The sequence below is a fragment of the Eulemur rufifrons genome, chromosome 2 (assembly GCF_041146395.1).
Source record: "Eulemur rufifrons isolate Redbay chromosome 2, OSU_ERuf_1, whole genome shotgun sequence".
NCBI classification, from domain to species: Eukaryota; Metazoa; Chordata; class Mammalia; order Primates; family Lemuridae; genus Eulemur; species Eulemur rufifrons.
In genome coordinates this window covers 101,175,972-101,198,550 of record NC_090984.1, presented here as the reverse complement: position 1 = coordinate 101,198,550, position 22,579 = coordinate 101,175,972, and the positions used below count along the sequence as shown (strand labels likewise).

General features: G+C 41.2%; 1 protein-coding gene across 2 annotated transcripts in view; it reads left to right on the top strand.

Annotated features, from left to right (window-relative positions):
- Nucleotides 1–21,859, top strand: part of AREL1 (apoptosis resistant E3 ubiquitin protein ligase 1) — a 39,326-nt gene extending 17,467 nt beyond the window's left edge. The window contains exons 3-20 of one of the 2 annotated variants that reach the window (XM_069488960.1): nt 3,416–3,476; nt 4,392–4,588; nt 5,547–5,784; nt 8,204–8,373; nt 8,636–8,816; nt 8,996–9,243; nt 10,733–10,810; nt 11,575–11,716; nt 11,849–11,970; nt 12,954–13,029; nt 13,573–13,682; nt 14,364–14,543; nt 14,719–14,844; nt 16,193–16,322; nt 16,410–16,468; nt 18,502–18,591; nt 19,013–19,188; nt 19,266–21,859. In XM_069488960.1, the coding sequence (XP_069345061.1) occupies nt 3,461–3,476; nt 4,392–4,588; nt 5,547–5,784; nt 8,204–8,373; nt 8,636–8,816; nt 8,996–9,243; nt 10,733–10,810; nt 11,575–11,716; nt 11,849–11,970; nt 12,954–13,029; nt 13,573–13,682; nt 14,364–14,543; nt 14,719–14,844; nt 16,193–16,322; nt 16,410–16,468; nt 18,502–18,591; nt 19,013–19,188; nt 19,266–19,368 (2,442 nt within the window). In that variant the 5' untranslated portion in view covers nt 3,416–3,460 and the 3' untranslated portion in view covers nt 19,369–21,859. Of the gene's footprint in view, nt 1–3,415; nt 3,477–4,391; nt 4,619–5,546; nt 5,785–8,203; nt 8,374–8,635; nt 8,817–8,995; nt 9,244–10,732; nt 10,811–11,574; nt 11,717–11,848; nt 11,971–12,953; nt 13,030–13,572; nt 13,683–14,363; nt 14,544–14,718; nt 14,845–16,192; nt 16,323–16,409; nt 16,469–18,501; nt 18,592–19,012; nt 19,189–19,265 lie in introns of both variants that reach the window. The other variant, XM_069488951.1, reaches the window with a different exon arrangement.
- Nucleotides 21,860–22,579: the final 720 nt, after the last annotated feature.

The window sequence follows — 22,579 nt, the reverse complement described above, 5'->3', positions numbered from 1 at the left end:
AGCAGAGGGTGCTGTAGAAACTGTTGTAGAAAAATACCATGCATGAAAACTCATGACCCGAGTGGTGGGTATTTGGTACATACTTGTTGAACTGAATTAAATTGGCAATTTTTAGGTCTAAAGAGCTTATAACCCCTGAATCAAGAGAATATACTGCTAGAGAAGTCTTTTACTCTATCTAAGGGGAAGATCCCACCTGGAAAATTCATGAGGCATTCCAGACAAAGAAAGACATTTGACCTCATCTATTCAGCAGATATTTTAGTCATATTTATTGCAACTATGTTGGATGCTTTGGATAATTTTTAAGACTAGTCATTGCTTCATGTTATTTATCACTTCTGAAATGAAAAGGAAAACAAACAAGAGACTAAAGAAATATAAATGCTATAAGATAAATAAAAACAAAGTTGTATGGAAATTCAGAGGAGGGAAGGAATTTCTAAATTGAGGATCAGGGAAGATTTCAGGGAGGAAGGATATGGTCTTCCCTAGACCTTACGATCAGGAGATGTTCCATGTATGGAGACTGAGGGGGAAGAGTATATTCTAGGCAGGGAAGATGACTTTTGAAGGCATGGAGATGGGAAATTTCAGAACTTGTATGTAAAAATGTAAAGGATCTGATTTGGCTAGATCAATGGATCAACAATGAGGTATTGTGGAAGGCAGGGCCAAAGAGAACAGTGGGGGATGGAGGTGGGGGTGGGGGAGGGGGTAGCATTAGGACAGGGCAGAGGGTGATTTGTTTGAGAATGAGGAATAATGACCAAGGACTCAACAACGTAAAGCTCATTACTCTCAGCTTCATGAGAATTGGGACGTGGCTACTCAGTTCCCCTAGTACCTGGCACATTAAGTAAGCACTTAGTATTTGTTGGCTGAATTATTTTAGGATGAGTTTTTAACTCTTTATTATAAAAATTTTCAAGCATAAAATTAGAATAGTATAGAGAGCTCCCATGCAGGCTGAGATTTTAGGAACAGTCATAGAAGCCATGCCTTTTTTTAATTCTGATGCATTTTTCATTGAAGAAAGTGTGGGCCAGTAGAGAGGTTCCCTGAGTTTCCTGTCAGCTCCGAAGCAAAGGAGTGGTGATATTGGTACTACTGCTGCTAGTTGTTACTGTCATTAAAACTTTGAGAACTCACTGTATAGCAGGCATTACTCACTTAATCCTCATAGCATACCCTCCTATGAGGTACATATAGGTGTTGTCTACATTTGACAGATAAGGAAACTGGCACCCTATAGAAAGATTAAATGACTTGTCCAAGGTCACATTGTGAGTGGCAGAGCATGGATTCGAACCCAGGTAATCTAACGCTAGAATATGTGCCCTCATCCTCTATATTATACTATTTGTTAACACTATTTGGTTTTACAGTCTTGATGGCTATGGGTAGTTACATTGAAGTCATATCATACTTAAAGGAGATGGTGCTATAGAAATTACTAAATCTCAATTCTTTTTACAGCAATGAGAATTCTGAAGCCTAGATAGGTCACATAGTTAGTTGCAGCCCTGGGACTGCTCTCCAGGATTGTGACTTACTGCATGTCAGCTGGATCTCACAGAAAAGGTGGTTGTAGTTGTCAGAGATAGTAGATAGAAATTTTTCCAACTCTGGTGACTCAAGCCATAAATTTGTCACTGTTCTTCTTCCTCCAAGGAGCAAGAGACGTGGGACCACAAGTCTGTAACATCAGTCACATATGTTTCATTTTCTGCTGAGTGCTGTAACTTCCCTGAGGACCAGAAGTTTCACATCTAGGATCAGATTGGATGGCATCTAGCTGAGGAAGTTAAACTACCATTTTGGTCTAACCAAGTCTGCTAGGATCAGTGGTCCCCAACCCCTGGGCTGTGGCCCAGTACCTGTCTGTGGCCTGTTAGGAAGTGGGCCACACATCACCGCCTGAGCTCTGTGCCACCCTCCCCCGACCCATGACAGCCCCATCTTTGGTCCGTGGAAAAATTGTCTTCCATGAAACCAGTCCCTGGTGCCAAAAAGGTTGGGGACTGTTAATCTAGTACATCCTATAAGGTGCAGACAGTTGCTTTTTGAGAGATGATAGCAGCTTTTCAGCATAGAGGTCCAGGATACAAGATACTTGTTTGGGAAGGAGGCTCAGTAGTTGTGATCTTAAATTTTGGGTCTGTATATTATTTATAATCTATCTGTATTGGCAGTTCTAATGTTCCTTGGGTGGATTTCTTTTCTAGTAGGACTTTAGACACCAGTCTAAGTAAGGATTTCTATGGAACTTCAGACAGTCATTCCTCAAATTACCTACTTTCTGTGGGATCCATTGGGTATATTGTCATCAAAAGAACTAATGGGCTGTTTTCTTTCTCTCTTTCTCTTAAATTTTTCGAGCACTATCAGATATAAAAGCGCACTCTGAAAAAAAGAAGTTTTGTTCCCTTGCAGATCTGAGCCTAGAAATTTTTAGTTGACTTGCCTTTAAGTAATATTCTCGTACTGATAAAAAGATGCTGGGCCGAGATAACATTGATAACCTTATGTATATATATTGACTTGAAAGAGTGAATTCAGAGCATTGTAGAATGGAGAGCCTATACTAAGGTCAAACTCAGAGATAAGATATGAACATCAGTATACTTTGCATTTTTCCTTGGTAGCACCTTTAGTGGTTCAAATGACCAAATGAAGATTGAAGTCTTATTCTGGAAACAAGTTTAATGACAGTGAAATTCAGTTTCCCCTCAAACTCTGACCTTGACAGGCATCACTGAGGATGAGTACAGTCTCCTTTTGTTCCTCTCCTTGGCCTTTCTGCTGAGCTCATCTTCCAGAGGGCCCATTAGTTTGACTGATTGGTAACAGCATAAATGACTTCCCTTACGTACCCACTGCTTATTATTGGGTTGACCAAGAGTTCATTTTAATTACATAATACCAACATGATGATAATGATACTTGCTTTAAAAAAAAAAATCTACATTTTATATAGCTATTTCTACTTAGCTGAATTACTTCCAGAAGGCAAATATAAGGGGAAAGTGACTCAATTATCTTCTTTGCTTGTGTTAATTAGCACCACTTTGCATGGGGGAGGGAAACTGTCTTGGGAACCATGGATCTAAGAAGATGAAAGCTGTGTTATTGTATTTTGTAACTAGCAATATAGCAAGCAAGTGGCTGTTTGTGGTATCCCTAGGGTGGTTGGTAGATTGGAAGTCTTGAGGGGGAATGATGCAGTCTCTGGTTGTTTCTCTGAAACATGTCATAGGGCACCTGTCAAGCTAGAGAGAGAGGACACAGGAATAGCGGGCTACATAGACTAGAGAGAGTTGGTTGGCTCAAGCCTTATGCTCTACTTTGTTTCACTCTGAGATGGCTGTAAGGAAGAGTTCTAGGAAAAAACTAAACAAGTTTTCTTTTCCAGCTGCAGCTGTGATCCTCGGCTGTCTGTCGGCATTGAAGGGACCTGATGTTTTACGTTATTGGTATGTTATAGAAAGGGCTTTCTTTATTATCTTTTCATTAGGGTTGCTTAGGTCCCTTTTGCCTCCTTGTTCATCCCCATTCCCCTTAGTAATACAGCTAGAAATACTTCCAGTCATGCCAGAATGTATATTCATAGAGTTGGCAGTGGGATTCATTCATTTGGGAAATATTTACTGAGCAATTATAGTCAGTGCCAGACACTTTTTACTGTGGAGTCTAAAGTTGAATAAGGCAAAAATCTGCCTTCAAGGAGTAGGAATTCATAACTTGAAGGGGGAACTGGTCAAGGAAGAGAAAAGTTATAATAGATGAATGTACAGGAGTTTGAAGGAACCCAGAAGAGGGAACCCCTAACTCTGATGGGGACTGGGGAGGGCTTCTGCCAAGTAGACAGGGCAGGGGAAGGCTCCCAGGTGTGCATTCTTTTGAGAAGGAAATGGAGGGAACCAAATGCACATTCTTTTTACTGCTTCTGTGGGGGCCCCCCACATGTAGGAAGGAGGGGGCAGGGGAGCATTATATGTAGTTCATGTAGAGCAAGAGTTAGCAAACTTTTCCTGTAAAAGGCCAGAGAGTAACTATTTTTGCTTTTGATGGCCATACAGCTATTCAACTCTGCCAATGTGGTGCCCCAGACAGTTTGTAAACAAATGGGTGTGGCCTTATTCCTTAGTACTTTATTTACTGAAACAGGAAGTGGGTGGGATTTGGCCTGAGGGCTGCAGTAGCTGACCCCTGAGGTAGAAGTTCCTCTCTTCATCCACAGGGTTGGTGCCCCAGTATAGTGTTTCTTTGGCAGTCTTGCAATCTCATACTGACTTCCTGTAATTTTTGAGAGATGGCTATCCTATTCCATAGTGAGGTACTGTGATGTGTAACTGGCAGGTGGTTTGTGTGTTTTCTCTTTTACATAGGTGGAATCACAGTATCTGTGGTTGCATTCTTCTTCACAATTAAGTTCCTCTTTGAGCTTGCCGCACGTGTAGTCAGCTTCCTCCAGAATGAGGACCGTGAGCGCCGAGGGGACCGGACTATTTATGACTACGTGCGGGGAAATTACCTGGACCCCCGGTCTTGCAAAGTCTCCTGGGATTGGAAGGACCCCTATGAGGTGGGCCACAGCATGGCCTTCCGAGTGCATGTAAGGGAATGTTTCTGTCTCCGTACCCATTGGGGTTTCTGAGTCACTTGCTTTCCAGAGCTCAGTTCAGTCTGTTGGTAGTGCTGGTCTGGAACGTTAACATTTTGCCTGTTTTTCAGCTCTTCCCAGGAACTTGGGAATTGTTACTGTCTGAAGAGTTACAAATTTCCCTATCATTTTGGTTTAATAGGTGCTTACCTTTGAAGAAGTTAAAAAGCTTAAGGGTACCTTTTCAAAATAAGAAAAATATTACTAAAAAGAGTAGGTGTTACAGATCAGGGGTTGGCAAATCAGGCCCACCTTCTGTTTTTGCAAATACATTTTTATTGTAACATAGCCACAGCTACTCATCATGTATTAACTGTGGCTGCTTTCACACTTGAATAGTTATGACAGTTGAGTTGTGTATGGCCCATGAAACCAAACGTATTTATTATTCTGCACTAAACAGAAAACGTTTGCTGAGCGCTGCAGTGACTTCCCACTGTAGCATTACAGCTTGAGAGCCTGAACCCCTCCTCCCCTTGCCTGGTGCTTTAGTTCACTTGGTGCCAGTGCTACTGGCTGACTTACCTTTAAATTTGGGTTAGCACCGGTAATGTAACATAAAGGGCTGATAAGACCGAGGAGGCAGCAGTGGTAGTTCAGAAATGTCAGGCTGAGATGGACATTTTCTTGATTCAGTGGTAATTCTACCCCTGTCCTCTGCACAGATTATGAATTTGTTCATCATTGAATGGTTTCTTTGGGTGTTGGGGGCGTTGGTTTCTGTGTTTCTTTGAGCAGGACTATAGGGAGTGGATAGGTGCTGGGATTTACCAGTGTGACCCCTGCCAGCTAACACCTCCCTCCCCACACTCTCTAATTACATAGGAGATGATTTTTTCCCTTCACTCACTAATGGGTACTCCTCTTCTCCCCACTGCAGTTATTCTATAAGAACGGACAGCCTTTCCCTGCACATCGCCCTGTGGGACTAAGAGTTCACATCTCTCATGTTGAGCTAGCAGTGGAGATTCCAGTGACTCAGGAAGTCCTTCAGGAGCCCAATTCCAACGTGGTAAAGGTGGCCTTCACTGTGCGCAAGGCTGGGCGTTACGAAATCACAGTGAAGCTTGGTGGATTAAATGTGGCCTATAGTCCTTACTACAAAATTTTCCAGCCTGGTGGGTTTTTTTTTTCCTTTGTCTCCCTCCCTCTTCCTCACTCCCTCCATTCTTTCTTTGCTTTCTTTTTTTTTAGTAACACCTTTATTGAGATTTAATTTACATGTCATGCAATTCATTCATTTAAAATATACAGTTTAATGGTTTTTAAAGTTGACATAGTTGTACAACCATTATCACAGTCAATTTTAGAGGATTTTCATCACCCCGTAAAGAAACCCCATACATTTTAGCAATCACTTTTTCCCCATACGCTCCTACTGTAGGCAACCATTAATCTACTGCCTCTGTAGATTTGTCTACTCTGGACATTTTGTATAAATGTAATCATAAAATTTGTGACCTTTTGTGACTGGCTGCTTTTACTTAATATGATACTTTTAAGGTTCATCCATTCTGTAGCATGAATTAGTACTTCATTTCTTTTTATTGCCAAATAATATTCCCTTGTATGTGTATACCACCTTTTATTTATCCATTTGTCAGTTGATAGACATTTGGGTTGTTTCTGTGTTTTGGCTACTGTACTACTGTAAGTAATGCTGCAAACATTTGTGTACAAGCTTTTGTGTGGACATATGTTTTTATTTCTCTATAAGTAGAATTGCTGAGTCATCAATCTGGTAAGTTCTTAAGTGACAGGGTGCCAGAATAGACAAAAAATAAATCCTTCTGATTTTTGAAACCTTTTCAAGTAAAAGCACCTTGACCCCAACCCCATCCTTGTTGCTAATATGTGTTTTCTTTGTCATGGAAGAGTGCCTGCCCAAGCTCCTGATACCTGAGAATTGAAGCCTTTGTCCCTACTTTTTCCCCCTTCATGTCCTTTATGTCAGATAAGAGATGCTCAGTGGTATTGATAGTCTCTGATTCTCAGTTCTGCAACCTATATATGTAGTGTGTTGAGTTTCTATCTGTCCTGTGTGTCATTATTTTTTATTTTTGCCATTCTGATAAGTGTGTAGTGGTATCTCCTTGTGCTTTTAATTTGCGTTTCTCAAGTGGTTAATGATGTTGAACATTATTTCATGTGCTTATTTGTTATCTGTGTATCCTCTTTGGTAAAATGTCTCTTCATATCTTTTGCCATTTCCTAATTGGAATTTTTTGTTTTTTTTACTGTTGAGTTTGAGAGTTCTTTGTATATTGTACGTGATAGTCCTTTATTAAATATGTGGTCTGCAAATACTTTTTCCCTATCTGTAGCTTTTCTTTTTATCCCCTTAACAGGGCCTTTCATGGAGCAAATGTTTTTAATTTTTACGAAATCCAGTTTATGCTCTTTTTTTTTTTTATTTGAGACAAAATCTTGCTCTGTCACCCTGGGTAGAGTGCAGCAGTGTGATCATAGCTCACTGTAACCTCAAACTCCAGGGCTCGAGCTATCCTCCTGCCTCAGGCTCGCAGAGTGCTGGGATTATAGGCATGAGCCACCTCTACATTTTATGTTTAAGATCATAATCCACTTATAGTTAATTTTTGTATGTGAGTTTGGGTGAAGATTCTCTTTTTTGCTTATAGATGTCTAGTTGCTCCAGTGCCATTTGTTGAAAGGGCTATTTTTCCTCCATTACGTTGCTTTTGCACCTTTGTCAAAATTCAGTTGGGCATATTTGTGAGGATCTATTTCTGGGTTCTCTATTCTTTTTCATTAATCAATGTAAGTATCCCTCCACCATTACCACAGACTCTTTGATTACTGTAGCTTTCATAATAAATCTTATAAGATATATTCTAAATCTTATAATAGGCTCATAAATTATAATTGATAAACTGGACTCTTCATAGTTTATTCTTTTTCAAAATTGTTTTAGCTATTCTATTAATAGTTCTTTTGTCATTCCTTATAAATTTTAGAATAATCTTATCTAAATTTAATAAGAATTGCGTTAAACCTGTATATCAGTTTGAGGGAAATTGACATCTCTATTATGTTGAATCTTCCATAAATATGATATGTTTCTCCATTTATTTAGATCTTTTTTGTTTCTTTCATCAGTGTTTTGTAGTTTTCAACATACAAGTCTTATGCATGTTTTATTAGATTTGCAACTAAGTATTTCATGGTGGGTTTTTTTTTTTTGCAATTGTTCAGCACTTATTTTTAGGGCCCACCTCACTCTTAGGTTCCCAGTGGGACTCCAGGCACCATATCTGTAACTCTTGTTTCTATTTACTCCAGGTTCTTTTGTCATTTTGTCTAATGCTTACAGTGGTTAAGAATTTATAAAAATGAGCCTCAAAGTTTATTTGAGTTAATTTTTCTATTTCCTTCCCCCCCCCCCCCCGCCTCTCTTAATAGTGTTATTTTATCCCTAGATAAATACCTAGGGATCTAGCTCTCTAGGACTCACTGAGCAGATCTTTGTGCCCTGAAGAGCCCCTCTCTAAACGTTAGATTCCATTGTCTTTGTTCCAGGAATGGTGGTTCCTTCCAAGACCAAAATTGTGTGCCATTTTTCTACTCTTGTGTTGACCTGTGGGCAGCCACACACCCTTCAAATAGTGCCCCGAGATGAGTATGACAACCCTACCAACAATTCCACATCTTTGAGAGATGAGCACAATTACAGTTTGTCCATTCATGAGGTAAGCAGCCTCCCTTCTTTATGTGCTAGGGAGAGCAGGCTCCTTTCTCTGTCATTGTCACCCCTTCTAATTTACTTCCATCTTTTGTCTCCTTATCCCTGCCTTCTGTGCTGTCTGTATCTTCATCTGATAATACCTGTCTTATTAGTAATTGTGAGACTTAGATTAGATCATAGATAGGGAAGTTCTTGATAAGAGTAAATTGCCTTGCAAATAGGGAAAAAATTTATATGTGAAGTGACGCTTTGTTATCTTCCTGTAGCTCGGCCCTCAAGAAGAAGAGAGTACTGGTGTCTCATTTGAGAAGTCAGTGACATCCAACAGGCAGACTTGCCAGGTGTTCTTGCGACTCACCCTGCATTCTCGTGGCTGCTTTCGTGCCTGCATTTCATACCAAAATCAGCCAATCAATAATGGCGAATTTGACATCATTGTCCTAAGTGGTGAGTTGAAAGAAAAGGTGTGATTTAGTCCTATTCCCCGGCCACCTCTTTGCATGACCTCACAAGCATTTGATATTGAGCCATGGTTCTCTTAGTTCCTTTGAGCTAAAGGACTGGTGATAGGCAGTTTTTTTCTCCCCTGACTCCTACTTTAAACCTTATTCCTTACTATACTTCAGAGAATGAGAGGAATATTGTCGAACGCAACGTGTCCACCTCAGGTGTGAGCATTTACTTTGAGGCCTATCTTTATAATGCTACCAACTGTACCAGCACTCCGTGGCACCTTCCACCCATGCACATGAGCTCTTCCCAGCGCCGGCCCTCCACTGCTATTGAGGAGGAAGATGAAGACTCACCCTCTGAGTGCCACACCCCCGAGAAAGTGAAGAAACCGAAGAAGGTGTACTGCTACGTGTCACCAAAGGTTGGAACTCCCATTCTTGCCTTAAAATCCTCTACCTGAGCCTGCATGTATTTGGTATTTGGTAACAGAAACCACAAAGTAGCAGTCTAAGTATCAGGGCAAGATGTTGACTTGTGGGGTTTCCGGGAGATTAAGTTAAGCAGAAGATTGTGCCACTTATACTGCTGCAAATGTTTGGTTTCAATGAGACTAAATCTCTATCTAAAGCCTTGGTGCTTTAGAGCACCTGTGTCATTATTCTGTCCTTTGATTGCTTCTGGAAGATTTTTCAAGGCATGGCCCTTAAGAGTTGTGTAGAAAGCTACTTTTGCCCATTAAAAATTTCTCACTAGTATAAAAATCACTGTTGGCTCCTTGTGCTATATTGGAACAATTTGATCTTTCATTCTGTGATTGGTGAAGCCACTATAATGCATGTCACTATCAGGCTACAAGAATAAAGATGTATTGTCAGAGGAAAAAGGTGAACTTCCCAAGCCCCTGAGCTAAGAGGCGCTTTGTGTTAAAAGTTCCTTTTTAATATTTGTATTTTCTCATTCGTTCAGTCCTCATAAAAATGAGACTCTGTTGAAACATCCCATTATATCCCTTTAATCTCATAACCAAAACTGAATTTAATTCTGTTCTACTTCAGAACACTTCACTGTTGTACCATTCTTCATTTAAAAATCTGGCCTTAAATTTGGTCTGGGTGGGATGGTAATGAAGGAAATGGGTGGAGTGGATAAATGAAACAAGATTCGCTATGAGTTGATAATTGTTGAAGCTGTGATGGATTCATTGTATTATTATTTTTTCTTTAGTATGTGTTCAAAATTTTCTTTAATGAAGTTTTTAAAATCAAGAAAAAAATCTGACCTGCACATTCAGATAAAAGGGTTTTTCTTAGGTTAAAAAATTACTGCATTGTCTTTTCCTCTTTTGTTAATGGCATAAAAAACTCCTCTTTATTCTTACATGAGGTGTTTTTATGAACTTTTTTGTGTGAGACCTCCCCAGCTACATCACCCTGCTGCCCATCTTCCTACCTTTCCTTCTCTGGCGAATCCTTAGAACCATTCCAGTAGGGATAAAGCAGTAGGTATGGGCTGCTGGTGTCCTCTGTCCACTGATTTGGAAGAAGTCATTCTGAGCAGCATCTGGCTGAGGAGAAGGAGATTTTAATTGCTTCTAGGTGAAATCTTCTCTACCCATAAAGTGAAAACCTGATCTCAGATATTGAGAAATTGTAGTAAGACTTGAATATTAAGATTATAAAGTATCTCTGTGTAAAATGGCATTGTCAGAGTAGTATTTTTCATTTGCCTTTTTAAAGATATAGTTGATATATTTATTTGATTTTACTACTGACTAAATTGTCATTTTTGTCCATGGAGGGAAAAGATTATTATGAGAAATGTAGATAGGGACTATGATATTTGAATTCTGATACCCAAATAGAACGATTTTATTTATCATTCACTTCCTATTCTTCCTGTTGGTCCTCCAGCAATTCTCAGTGAAGGAGTTCTACCTGAAAATCATTCCCTGGCGCCTTTACACCTTCCGAGTGTGCCCAGGAACAAAAGTAAGTTGAGCCTCACATCTGGCTCATGCTGAGCAGGCTTCAGCTCTGGAATGTTTCAGCCTTTTCTTTTTTCCTAGAAGGGCTTTTGGTGTTTCTGGAAGTTCTCATTGTGCACACAGGATTCATTGCCTAACAAAGAAAGTGTGTTATCTCCTCACTAAATGGCATGAAGAATATATATACATTCTGGAAGGGCACATGCCTATAAAAACAGGAATCAGTAACAACTCAGAATACTTCACCAGTTATCCTTTGCTTCCAAGACTAAGTTAATAGAAAAAATATTGGTAATTCTGGCCCAAGCTTGGTCTCCCAGTGTGGGGAAGCTAACTTTTAGAAACAACATTCTCATATATTAAAAATAAATGGTTTTCTTTTCTGGGCTTTTGGAATCTAAATTTTTGCCCAAAGTCTTGAATATGTCATTTTATAAAAATCATTTTCCTCCAGCCAGTTTGCAGTAGTCATTTCTTGCTATTTTATATATACTTGCCACTCTCACCCTTCTTATATTTTATGTTGGAAGGTCTATAATGTTGCCTGTGATCCTTACTAAAGGCAGTCTCTATGAATAAAATAATGTAAAATTTGAATTGTAGAGCACTGAGGTGAAAAGAAAGGAGATGTATCCCTGGTAGGTACTCACTGACTTGGAGAAAACAGGCTTACTTGCTTTTGTTGGTTGGTATAGAAGGGTAGGGGTGTGGAGAGTTTTTGCTGGGTTTGAGGGTTTTATAGATTAACTTCTTTTTTTTCTTTGCTAGTTTTCATACCTTGGCCCTGACCCTGTCCATAAGCTGCTCACATTGGTAGTAGATGATGGCATTCAGCCTCCTGTGGAGCTCAGCTGTAAGGAGAGGAACATTCTAGCTGCCACTTTCATCCGCTCCCTGCATAAGAACATAGGTGAGGTTGGACAGGGATTCTGATGGGGAAGGTAGTGACCCAAGCCACCCGGGGTACATGGCAGTGTGGAGGTGGGACTCCACAGATGTCTCATAATGAGGCAGTAATCATGATGGATCTTCTGCTCCTCAGGAGGCTCTGAGACCTTTCAGGACAAGGTGAACTTTTTCCAGCGAGAGCTTCGGCAGGTACATATGAAAAGACCACATTCCAAAGTCACCCTGAAGGTCAGCAGACACGCCTTATTGGAATCGGTGCGTAGAGCTTCATTTCTGTCACCAGATGCCAAAGTTTTCCAACTAAGAACCTCTTTAGTATTTGGTTACATTCTGCAGTTTATCTTTCTTATGAAACCTAGATTTCTCTCTTTAACTATATCTGTAGAAGATATATTTTTTATTTGTTTATACTAAGTTTAGGGCAGAGTTGTTGGAGGTATGTTATTTAGGGAGAGAGATTAGTTGACTCATTGGCTTTCAAATCTACTGAAGTTGTTCCTGAACAGTGTCATGGAACTCCTATGTAGGGCAGGTGTAAGTGGTGGTTACAGAAGAAAGTTCTTGTTATTGAATCCCTGGAATAGAAGAGCTCTTGTTGGATTAAAAGGAAATGATTTTTGTTGTCACTCTGGTCTGATGGAAAAGGAACACCTGATGTGTGTCTGTCTCCACTGCACAGACACTGGCATAGTTCTTACATTCCCTGAGAATGAGAAGGGTTGGTCCTTGTCCAGAAAGGGTTTGTGATGTTTGGCTCTGGTAGGTGTGACTGGAAACCCCTTTTCACAGCCACATTCTCTGTGTGGCATGGCTCCCTGTCTGAACCTAGCCTTGTGGATAAAGATGTCTAGTGGATAGACCATACTTTGCTGAAAACCAGGACTCCTTGGTTCTGTCGCTTACAGCTTACTGACTTGAGTCATTTTTTACTTCTTTATGCAAGAGTTTTCCTATTAATAAAATAAGGGTTTAAAAAAAAAACCAAACAGCTTCAACTTTCTAACAAGTGATGGTGTAAAGACAAATTAGATTATTTTTAAGAACTTTAAAGTTCTTTTGGAGATCAGTGCATTGTAAATATAAGATGGTATTATTAAAGCTTATTTATAAATAATCTATGTCCTCCAAGTGGTAATGGTTAGTTCAGCAGACAGTGGCAATGCTCTTGTTTTTGTCTTTGACATCCAGGGGATGCCAGCCAGTGTTCTGACAATTCCCTTCCTTTCACTGCTTTTCAGTCTCTGAAAGCCACTCGGAATTTCTCCATCTCAGATTGGAGCAAGAACTTTGAAGTGGTTTTCCAGGATGAAGAAGGTCAGTTTTGAAATTTATATTCATCTTCTTAACTCTCCTCCCCACTCCCACCCTCACTCTTAATCCTTCTCCACAAAAAACAAAAACAACTCCCTCCCCACTGTCCCCTAAATTCCCCCCAAAACTCAGCTTCTTTTTCCAAGGGAAAAAGAAACCATGAGTCAAGAAAGAAGGGTAGTATTTTTTGACCACCTGGCATGGAGGAACTTGTAGAGCACAGACATATGGGGACTTGGAGGGAGGACTCTAAGAGTTTGAACCAGAATGGCAAAGTAACTTTTGAGAGAACGAGCCGTTCCCTGGGATTTCTGATATGTGTTTCCATACTAGGGGACATTAGCTTATTCATCAAAATACCTTTATTCCTACAGAAAGGTGGGATTTCAAAAAAAGTCCGCAGTTTAGATAAGTTGCAATGGGGAAACACTAAGGTAGTGGAATAGAGGGAATGTGGAGAGTGTATAATAAAATGATGGCTAAATGAACAAAAGTGGTAAGAGGAGGTAGGCCAGAGTCATTTTTTATTTTCATTATATTTTTCAGCTCTGGACTGGGGAGGGCCTCGCCGGGAATGGTTTGAGCTCATCTGCAAAGCCCTATTTGACACCACCAATCAGCTCTTCACCCGGTTCAGTGACAACAACCAAGCATTAGTGAGTCTGTGACTTGCCCATGGGTGGGTGGAAAATGGGGATTTTTGGGGATTATGTTATAATGGATAGACTAACAGGGACTTGAAATTATGAAACTGACCTAGGAGTCTGACAATCTGTGTCCTGTTCTTAATTTTGCTACTTGCAATATGAGCTAATGAGATTACCTCTCTCCTCTTTACCTTCATTATTTCATCTGTAAAATAAGAGAAAATGCAGGTAGATGAATATTGGACTAAAAAGCATTATACTGCAATGGCTACTCTACTAATTATTATAATAGTTAAGCCACTTTCTCAAAATATACCTGAAGCAATTGATTTCTGTACTAGATCTTTGACTAGGTAGAGGCATTAGAGCAGTAGACTTTTGCTGAAAAAAGTTCTGGTTTAGGGAAAAAGTGTCACATCATCCACTGATTCAATTCCATACTTAGCTAGGGACCACAAACTTGATATAAAATTCTTCAACTTAATATAAGTCCATCTTTGCCCTTCATCCTCCAGTCACTTTGAATTGCTCAGTGGTGGCTACCATAAGACTAGTGTCATTTGGGGTGGGCTCTTTGATCCTTACACTGAAATTCTTGCTTCCTTAGCATGGAGTTAGGGAGGGAGGGTCTTTCCAGAACTACGCTTGAAGAAAAATGGCCCAGGGCCTTTCAGTCTTTTTCTTGGACAGGTGCATCCCAATCCTAATCGCCCAGCTCATCTGCGTCTGAAGATGTATGAGTTCGCAGGGCGGCTCGTGGGCAAGTGTCTTTATGAGTCCTCTCTAGGAGGAGCCTACAAGCAGTTGGTCCGAGCTCGCTTCACCCGTTCTTTCCTGGCCCAAATCATAGGACTACGTATGCATTACAAGGTAACATCTTGGGGGCGCATTTTCTACTAAGGCCCCCTGGCCATTAACTCTGGAATCTCTACACCTAAGCTTATTAATCTTAAGGTTGAAGAAATTAAGTGGTTCCAAGCAGTTACAAATTTCATTTCTGGGCAAGAGCATTCATGTTCTGTTCTGCATCTTTCTGTCTCCCCAGTACTTTGAAACGGATGACCCAGAATTCTACAAATCTAAAGTTTGTTTTATCCTCAACAATGACATGAGTGAGATGGAGCTGGTCTTTGCAGAAGAGAAATATAACAAATCAGGTCAATTGGATAAGGTGAGAAAGAGGATCAAAGGCTATGGGTCCCATGTTCTCCGGCTTTCTCTAGAGCAGCATTGACTAATAGAACTTTCTGCAGTGGTGGGAATGTTCTATATTTGTGTTGTCTGTTAAGTACTCAAAATGTGGCTAGTGTGACCAAATAACTGAATTTCTCATTTTATTTTAATTAATTTAAATTTAAATAACTGCAGTTGGCTAGCAGCTGCCATGTTGCACAGCTTTAGGACATCACATCCCACACTTTTTGATCTCAGCTCATTTGAGTGGAGCAAAAGACACATGTGTCCACCTATCCCACCCATTCCTACTTTCCAGTCAAAAAAGGAACTGAGTGATATTGAAGTGTCACTGCACAAGAAGATTTGGAAGAGATGGCAGTGTCTTCATCAATATTAGCAATAGTGATGTAGATGACTTATTTCTTATGCTATTAGATAGAAACGCTTAGTCACATAAAATAAAAATCCAGAATTGTATATAATAACAGAAAAAAAGTTTTACATTTTTAGATCCATTGGGAATCCCTCAATGGATCTAAATTATAGTAGATTAAAATGCTGTTCCTACCATGCGGTTGCCAGGATCTTAAAATCTGGTCTTATAACTTCATTCACCTATGAAGACAACCATGGTCACTGTACCCAAATTTTCAGCATGGTGGTTTTAAACTATGCTTCAGGGCTCCCTCAAATTTCCTTTACAAGTTGTTTATTGGGGAATACCAATTCTATTTGAGAATCATATTGCTTGTCAGCTTTTTCTTTGCAGATAGGAAAATTGGGGGTCTAAATAGCTAAGTGACTGAAGGTCTGTAGCAAGTTACCATCAGGGTTGGGATTAGAATCCAGGATCTCCAAGTTTCAAGCTGTGGCTCTTTCTGTTGACTCATGTGAGCGATAGAAGAATGTGCAGAACAACTGTTCCCATCCTTGAATTTTTGACACATAAAAAGAATTCTTCACTACTTATCTATTCACTCTCACTTGCTCCAAGAAGAAGTCAATAGTAGTTTAATTTTGGATCATTTGGATTAAAATATTGCTAGCAAGGAATCTTGATGTAGTCCTGTTACATCACCATTACTTGACTTGGTCAGAGAAAATCTCACCCAGACACCCATTTCAGATATAGTAGCCAGTGGAATATAGCAATAGTGGTAGGAACCATGAAGCTTAGTAACTAACTAAAAGCAAGTGTGTTAAAAAGCTGGATACACAGCAGAAATTTGTGACTGGCACTGATGGAGGTCAGTAATGCTGTTTGTGGAACATACTGGGCAGGTCTCATCTTATAAATTTCCATCCACAGCCTCTCTTTGTGTGTCTTTTGTATCCTGTTTCAGGTTGTGGAACTCATGACAGGCGGAGCCCAAACCCCAGTAACCAATGCAAATAAAATCTTCTATTTAAATTTACTGGCCCAATATCGGCTGGCCAGTCAAGTGAAAGAGGAAGTGGAACATTTCCTAAAAGGTGGGATCCTGTCTACTCTTGGCCTTGAAGTTACAATACCTGTATCCGTGGTGTGGGTATGGCTTTAACTTGGCTACTTTGTTTCAGGCCTGAATGAGTTGGTCCCTGAGAACCTTTTGGCGATTTTTGATGAAAATGAACTTGAGGTAAGTGCTTACAATTCAAACTACTCCTGTTCTTGACTCAGCATCCTCAGGAACCAACCTGGTGCACCTTCTGTTATGAGATGTAGCAGGACAGCTGTTTACGCAGGAGTTGGTTTCACTTTTGTCACTCTTCCATTCATTGACCCTTTCTTCAGCTTTTAAAAACTTAGAATATGAATGTTAGAAAGCATTAGCTAATTATTATAAAGAGTAATAATTAACATTCACTTATTCATCAAATATTGATACCAGTTAAGTAGTAAAGAATGTTGGTAGCAGGTACAGTCTTCATAAAATCCCATGACATTTAAGGGAATACTAGAATTTATTTGTTCAGGTATATATTGAGTGCCTCCTGAATGCCATGTATTTTGTACACTAGGGAGATAGCAGTGAATAAGACAAAGTTCCAGCCCTCATGGGCTATATTCTATAGGAGGAGACAAACCAAAAGATGTGAACGTATTTCAAAGTGTTGGACCATAACACTATATTGTATATATATTTATTTATGTTTTTAGAGACAGGGTCTCTCTCGTTCAGTTGCCCAGGCTAGAGTGCAGTGGTATGATCAGAGCTCACTGTAGCCTTGACCTCTGGCCTCAAGTGACTCTCCCACCTTAGCCACCCAATACTGGTGCAAGCCACTGTGCATAGCCTATATTTTTATATACAAAGTAAATATATTCTTATTTTAGGTCCTATAACAACCAAAAAAAAGCAGTAAGATAGTAAATACCATTCTATAATTTGTAGAATTGAAGTCCACACCAGGTGTGGGCAAAGAATAGAAGCAATTTGTCTTTAACTGCTAACATGGTACAATGCAAGTTACTAGTTTTAACTTCCCATAGTTTTTATGAGGCATGTGTTTCTGCAAACTGTTTCCTTTAGGGAGGATAGTTCTTTAAAAATGAGGGTTGGGGAAAGTGGTTTCTGGTGGTCTTGTGTAATTCTTATTCTTATTGACTGAACTGGCTTGGAGAACAAGAATCAAAATCTTGTGTAATTTTCATCACGTTTTGTACCTTCAGATGTGAAATCCAAACAAGATGAACTCTCCACATCTCAGCCTAAAGTTTCTGATATACTTATCAGTGCTTTTATTTTGGGGGCTAAGGAGTAGCTACTGGTATATTTTATTTTGAAGCAAAGCATTTGTAACAATTTGTAAAAGTGAGTAGAAAGGAAGGGCACAGTCTCTTAATAGTTGTTCGACATCTTGCTCTTTGTGACTCATTAGCTTAGCAAGTTCTTTCTGAAGGAGCCAAGGCTTCTCAGGCTTAGTTTGGGCTTTTCTTGTCTCTTGACTAGGATGTATCATTCTTTATAGCTGTTGGATGAGTATTCACAGTCTGCTAAGTAACATGCTGGATCCTGAACCGAATTAGGATATCAACAAAATGTTTAGGGATCTGATGTCATTAATGTTCTCATTTTTTGGCATACTTTTTAATTTATCTGATCAAGTAGAGGCAGGGCTAAAGGGAAGGTAGTAAAAGTTCAATCCACAAAAGAAGGATGGATCCTGGGAAAAGGCCATCTAACAAATTCATAAATGAGGCCAGGGGTCTCCATCAAAGGAAAAGGGCTGCCTTTTCTCCCTGATGTTCCCAGAGCAGACTGTCAGTGAACAGTTGGTTTTTTTTTTTTTTATCTTTGTTTCAATTAAAAAATCCATCACAGCAGTTCTGAGGGTGCTGATTAGAAACACTGGAATACTCTTTCAACCTACACGGGCTCAGAACCCATTCCTAGAGATTTTGATTCAATAGGTCTGGGGTAGGGCCACAAACATCTATATATTTTTTAAAAAGCTGTGTGATTCTTTTACCATGCTGGTTAGCAACTATGGGCCTATTGTATGTAATTGATTTTCCTAAAACAGTATTCTGGCGTTATGCTCTCACCTTCTCTCTTTTTCCTGGTGTTTTCTTTCTTGGGCATTTTGCATGTTATCATAGGTGGTTTTGACCTTATGATGGGAATTTTTCCCTCTGACTGTTGTAGTCACACTCACTGTTTTTCTGTAGCTGCTGATGTGTGGGACTGGAGACATCAGTGTGTCTGACTTCAAAGCCCATGCAGTAATTGTTGGTGGCTCGTGGCATTTCAGAGAAAAGGTAAGTGGGCCAAACTTGTTACAGTTGGATTTGTGCCAAGCTTGAAGGAAAAAATTTCAGAAGGAAAAAGTAGAGGAGTCAAAGAAGTTGGCATGTTGTTTGGGACACAGTGATACATATGGGAAAGATAGATGGTTGTCCAGGCAGAAGGGAGCCCTGATCCCTAAGGGCTGTCATGCTGACTGCCACAGGAATAGTAAATTGGAAATGCAAAGACATAAAACCAGGCAATCACTGACTACCCTCCTGACCATGTGACAATGTAAATTCCTGAAGAAATTGTCAACTCTAACTATTCCTACCTGTGTCCTCATAAAACTGTAACTGGGGTATAGCCCCACTTTAGGGTATCTTGTTCCTTCCCCCAGGGATCAAATCCTAGCCCGTGTACCATGTGTGATCCTTGTGCTCTCCCTGCCAGGTCATGAGGTGGTTTTGGACTGTGGTTTCCAGTTTGACCCAGGAGGAGTTGGCTCGGCTACTTCAGTTCACAACAGGCTCCTCTCAGCTACCACCTGGAGGCTTTGCCGCCCTCTGTCCCTCATTTCAGATTATTGCTGCTCCAACCCATAGCACGCTACCTACTGCACACACGTGGTAGGTATCTGACTGCCTGGTACATGCCTGGGGTTTCTGGTGGTATGAGTTAATCTCTTTTCCCCTTGCCCTTCCAGTTTTAACCAGCTGTGCCTCCCTACGTATGACTCCTATGAAGAGGTGCACAGGATGCTGCAGCTGGCCATCAGCGAGGGTTGTGAGGGCTTTGGCATGCTCTGACCACTCTCCTGCCATCCACTTGGCTCCCAGGCTCTCTGGAGCATCCAAGCACACATTACAGACATCGTAACTACTGACCCTGACACACATAACCATCAGCCAGAAGATGCCGCATGCTCCCCTGTGTCTGGAGTATTTTGTCACCTACAAGCCTTGTTCTTACCTCACCCCCTCCCTGCCCATGTCCGCCACAGGCCACTTTGGCATGGTATGTAAGCTGAGCTCTCCATTCAGTCATAAGAAGAGGACTGCACTGCTGTCATTTCATTTGGTCATTTGAAGAACTCAGTAGCTGAGGGAAGCTGGTGTGCAGAAAGCCTTAAATCCACACCTTGCTCCACCTCCCTCTGCAGATGTTTCCTGGAGGTGCTCTCTTTGGCCCTCACTACTTGACCAGACTGGTACCTGAGTCCTTTTCGTGGGTGGGATCATTGCCTCTTCTAGACAGGAGCCAGGAGAGGCACAGATAGGAAGTGGCCCACGTGAGCAATCTTTGGTTTTGTCCCCCTTCACAATGGCAGGCACAGGCCATGACACTGGACTACCTCTAACGAGGACTGATAGCACAAAAGGATCTTTTTTTGTGGTGTCAGAACTGGAAACAGCACTTTCCCTTCAGGCATATCTGGAAATGATTATTAATCCATGAAGAAGAACTCTCTAAGCTTTTTCTTGAATTTTAGCCAGTGAGAAAAGCAGATAGACTGAAGAATGTGAAGGGTAGCTGAGCGGTGGCCTCCAGTGCTTAATATGATTCTCCTTTAGGGTTGTGGGGCATGTCTAGGCACATGACTACTGAGACTTCTCCCTGAGTTTGTTCCTTTGGCTGAGGGGTAGCTGGGCAGGGCCACTGACCCCCAAGTTAGGTAGTCTGCTAAGAGCTGGGGATTCCTTAGAGTTCTACTAAAGAAAATTTTGTAGCAAAGGATTGGAGCAGTAAGAATAGCATGCCAGCAATCCCTGAATCTCTCTGCGCTTGGTGTTCTCTGATAGCATTAAGACAAAGGACTGGGGATCAGGAGTTGAAGTGCTTATCACAGGTCTCTGGGGTCAGGACACTGGGGACAGACATAGGAGCAGATAGATAGGTTTGGCAGTAAATGCCTAGCCATCCCAGTACTTCCCTTCACTCCATCAGTTATCAGGAAGGAGAACTAAGGAGGAAGGAAGCTATATTAGATTCACTGTTGAGTGATGATTGAAGAGTACCTGCTGCTGTCTCTTGGAAGATGACAACACCCTTTTTCATTACTGTTTCAGTGAAAACAATTTCAAGCCTCAAAATCTCATCAACTTCCCAGATTTCTGTTTTTAAGAAGGTTTTGTTACAAGCTACCATTCCCATTGGGGCACTCAACTCTGAGAATATTACAAGCCATCTTTATTGCCAAAACCAGCAAGTACACAGAGTCCTGAGACAAGGCAGGACTTGTGGCAATGCCTTGGCCTCCTGGAAGCATGTCTGAGCCCTCCTGTTCCCAGGGATCATGTGAAACAAGCCCTCCTGAGCTGCTGCAGTTCCTGTCTGACCTCGCTCCTTTGCAGTTGTCATTTGTCCTTTCTTGGCATGGGTGCTGACCTCACCTGTCCTTGGGTCCAGGATCCAGCAGCAGGGCATCTATACCCCAGGATCCTCCATGCCACATGGTCACTGCTCTCCTCAGGGACCAGGACAAGGTGCTGCTGCTTGCCCAAATTTTTTCCCATGGGATATGTACAGGAAAGTTTAGTCATCACCCTGGGAAACATGATGCTGCCCCTTGGGCCCAGATAGGGGTTTCCAGCTGAGGGCATGTGGGCTGGTTCTGCTGTTTTTGGCAGTTGTTCCTCATCTGGATTCTGCATTCTCCCCTCTGGCAGCCCTCCAGAGACTGATGCTGGAGATTGAGTTGATTGTCTTGGCTAGATCTGTCATTTTACGCTCTAGTCATAGCACTTTTTCAGAGCATCCTAGGCACCATTGTAGCCCAGCTGGGGCAGCTGCATCCTCTGGTGGTCCTTAGACACCAGAATCTTTGTTTAACAAAACCGTTTGGTACTGTTGTGGTTTTCTATTCTTCCAGTTTACTCTGTCTCTCCCCTAACTCTATTCAAAAGTATCTTTGCTCTTTTTGGCTTTCCTTTTGCTTTTTTTCTAATCCTGCTGTGGTACTAGCCAGTGTGGGGAAAAGGTACAATATGTCAGAGAGCAGGGAGTGTGTGCTATTTTTTGAGCAATTTTCTATTCATTTTTCTTATTTTGGCCAGTTATTTTATTACGCCCTTGTGGCCCAGGTACTTGGGGAGCCAGCTACCCTTCTGGCCTTTTAGTGTCTTTGAAGAAGAACAGGCATCAAGCGAACACCAGGAGAGTGTTTCTGGAAATTCAGCAGAGATCAAGCCCTGCTACAAATTCATTGGGCCAGGTGAAAGGGCCAGACAGTTGCAGCTGATGATGTAAATATTTTGTACAGTAAATAAATAAATGTTTAAAATAAGAACCAAAGACCAAGTGGCTCCTTAAGTAGAGATGCACACCTTAAATTGAAGGTGGGGAAAGAAAGGTTTAAAATGTTTTTGCATTCCCCAGTAGTTCCTCCATAAGTGATCAGCTCAGAGTAGAATGTACACCTAGAGCCCTGGCCTGTCCCATCCTTGCCGTGTCACCCCTCCCTGATTGCTGTCCATGGTGCCAGGCAGGGCCCCTGTGCTCTTCCTCCCAAATAGCCATGGGGCGGGGATGGCAGGGGTACAAGTGTTTGTGCTCAGCTCCTGAAGAAGAGACTGGTTTGGCAAGAGAAGAGGATATTTCTTCTCACCAATCTTTAAATATTAATTTGTTGTTTTACTACCTAAGAAATTCAGTATAGAAAATTTGGAAATAATGGGCCAGGCGCGGTGGCTCACGCCTATAATCCTAGCTCTTTCGGAGGCTGAGGTGGGAGGATCACTTGAGGTGAGGAGTTTAAGACCAACCTGAGCAGGAGCAAGGCCCTGTCTCTACAAAAAATAGAAAAATTAGCCAGGCATGGTGGCATGCGCCTGTAGTCCCACCTATTCGGGAGCCTGAGGCAGGAAGATCGTTTGAGCCTAGGAGTTTGAGGTTGCAGTGAGTTATTATGACGCCACTGCACTCTAGCCCAGGCAACAGAGCAAGACCCTGTCTCAAAAAAACAAAATTCTATCCTAACTGTGCATTTTTAGGTTATTTACAGTCCTACATCTTTTACAC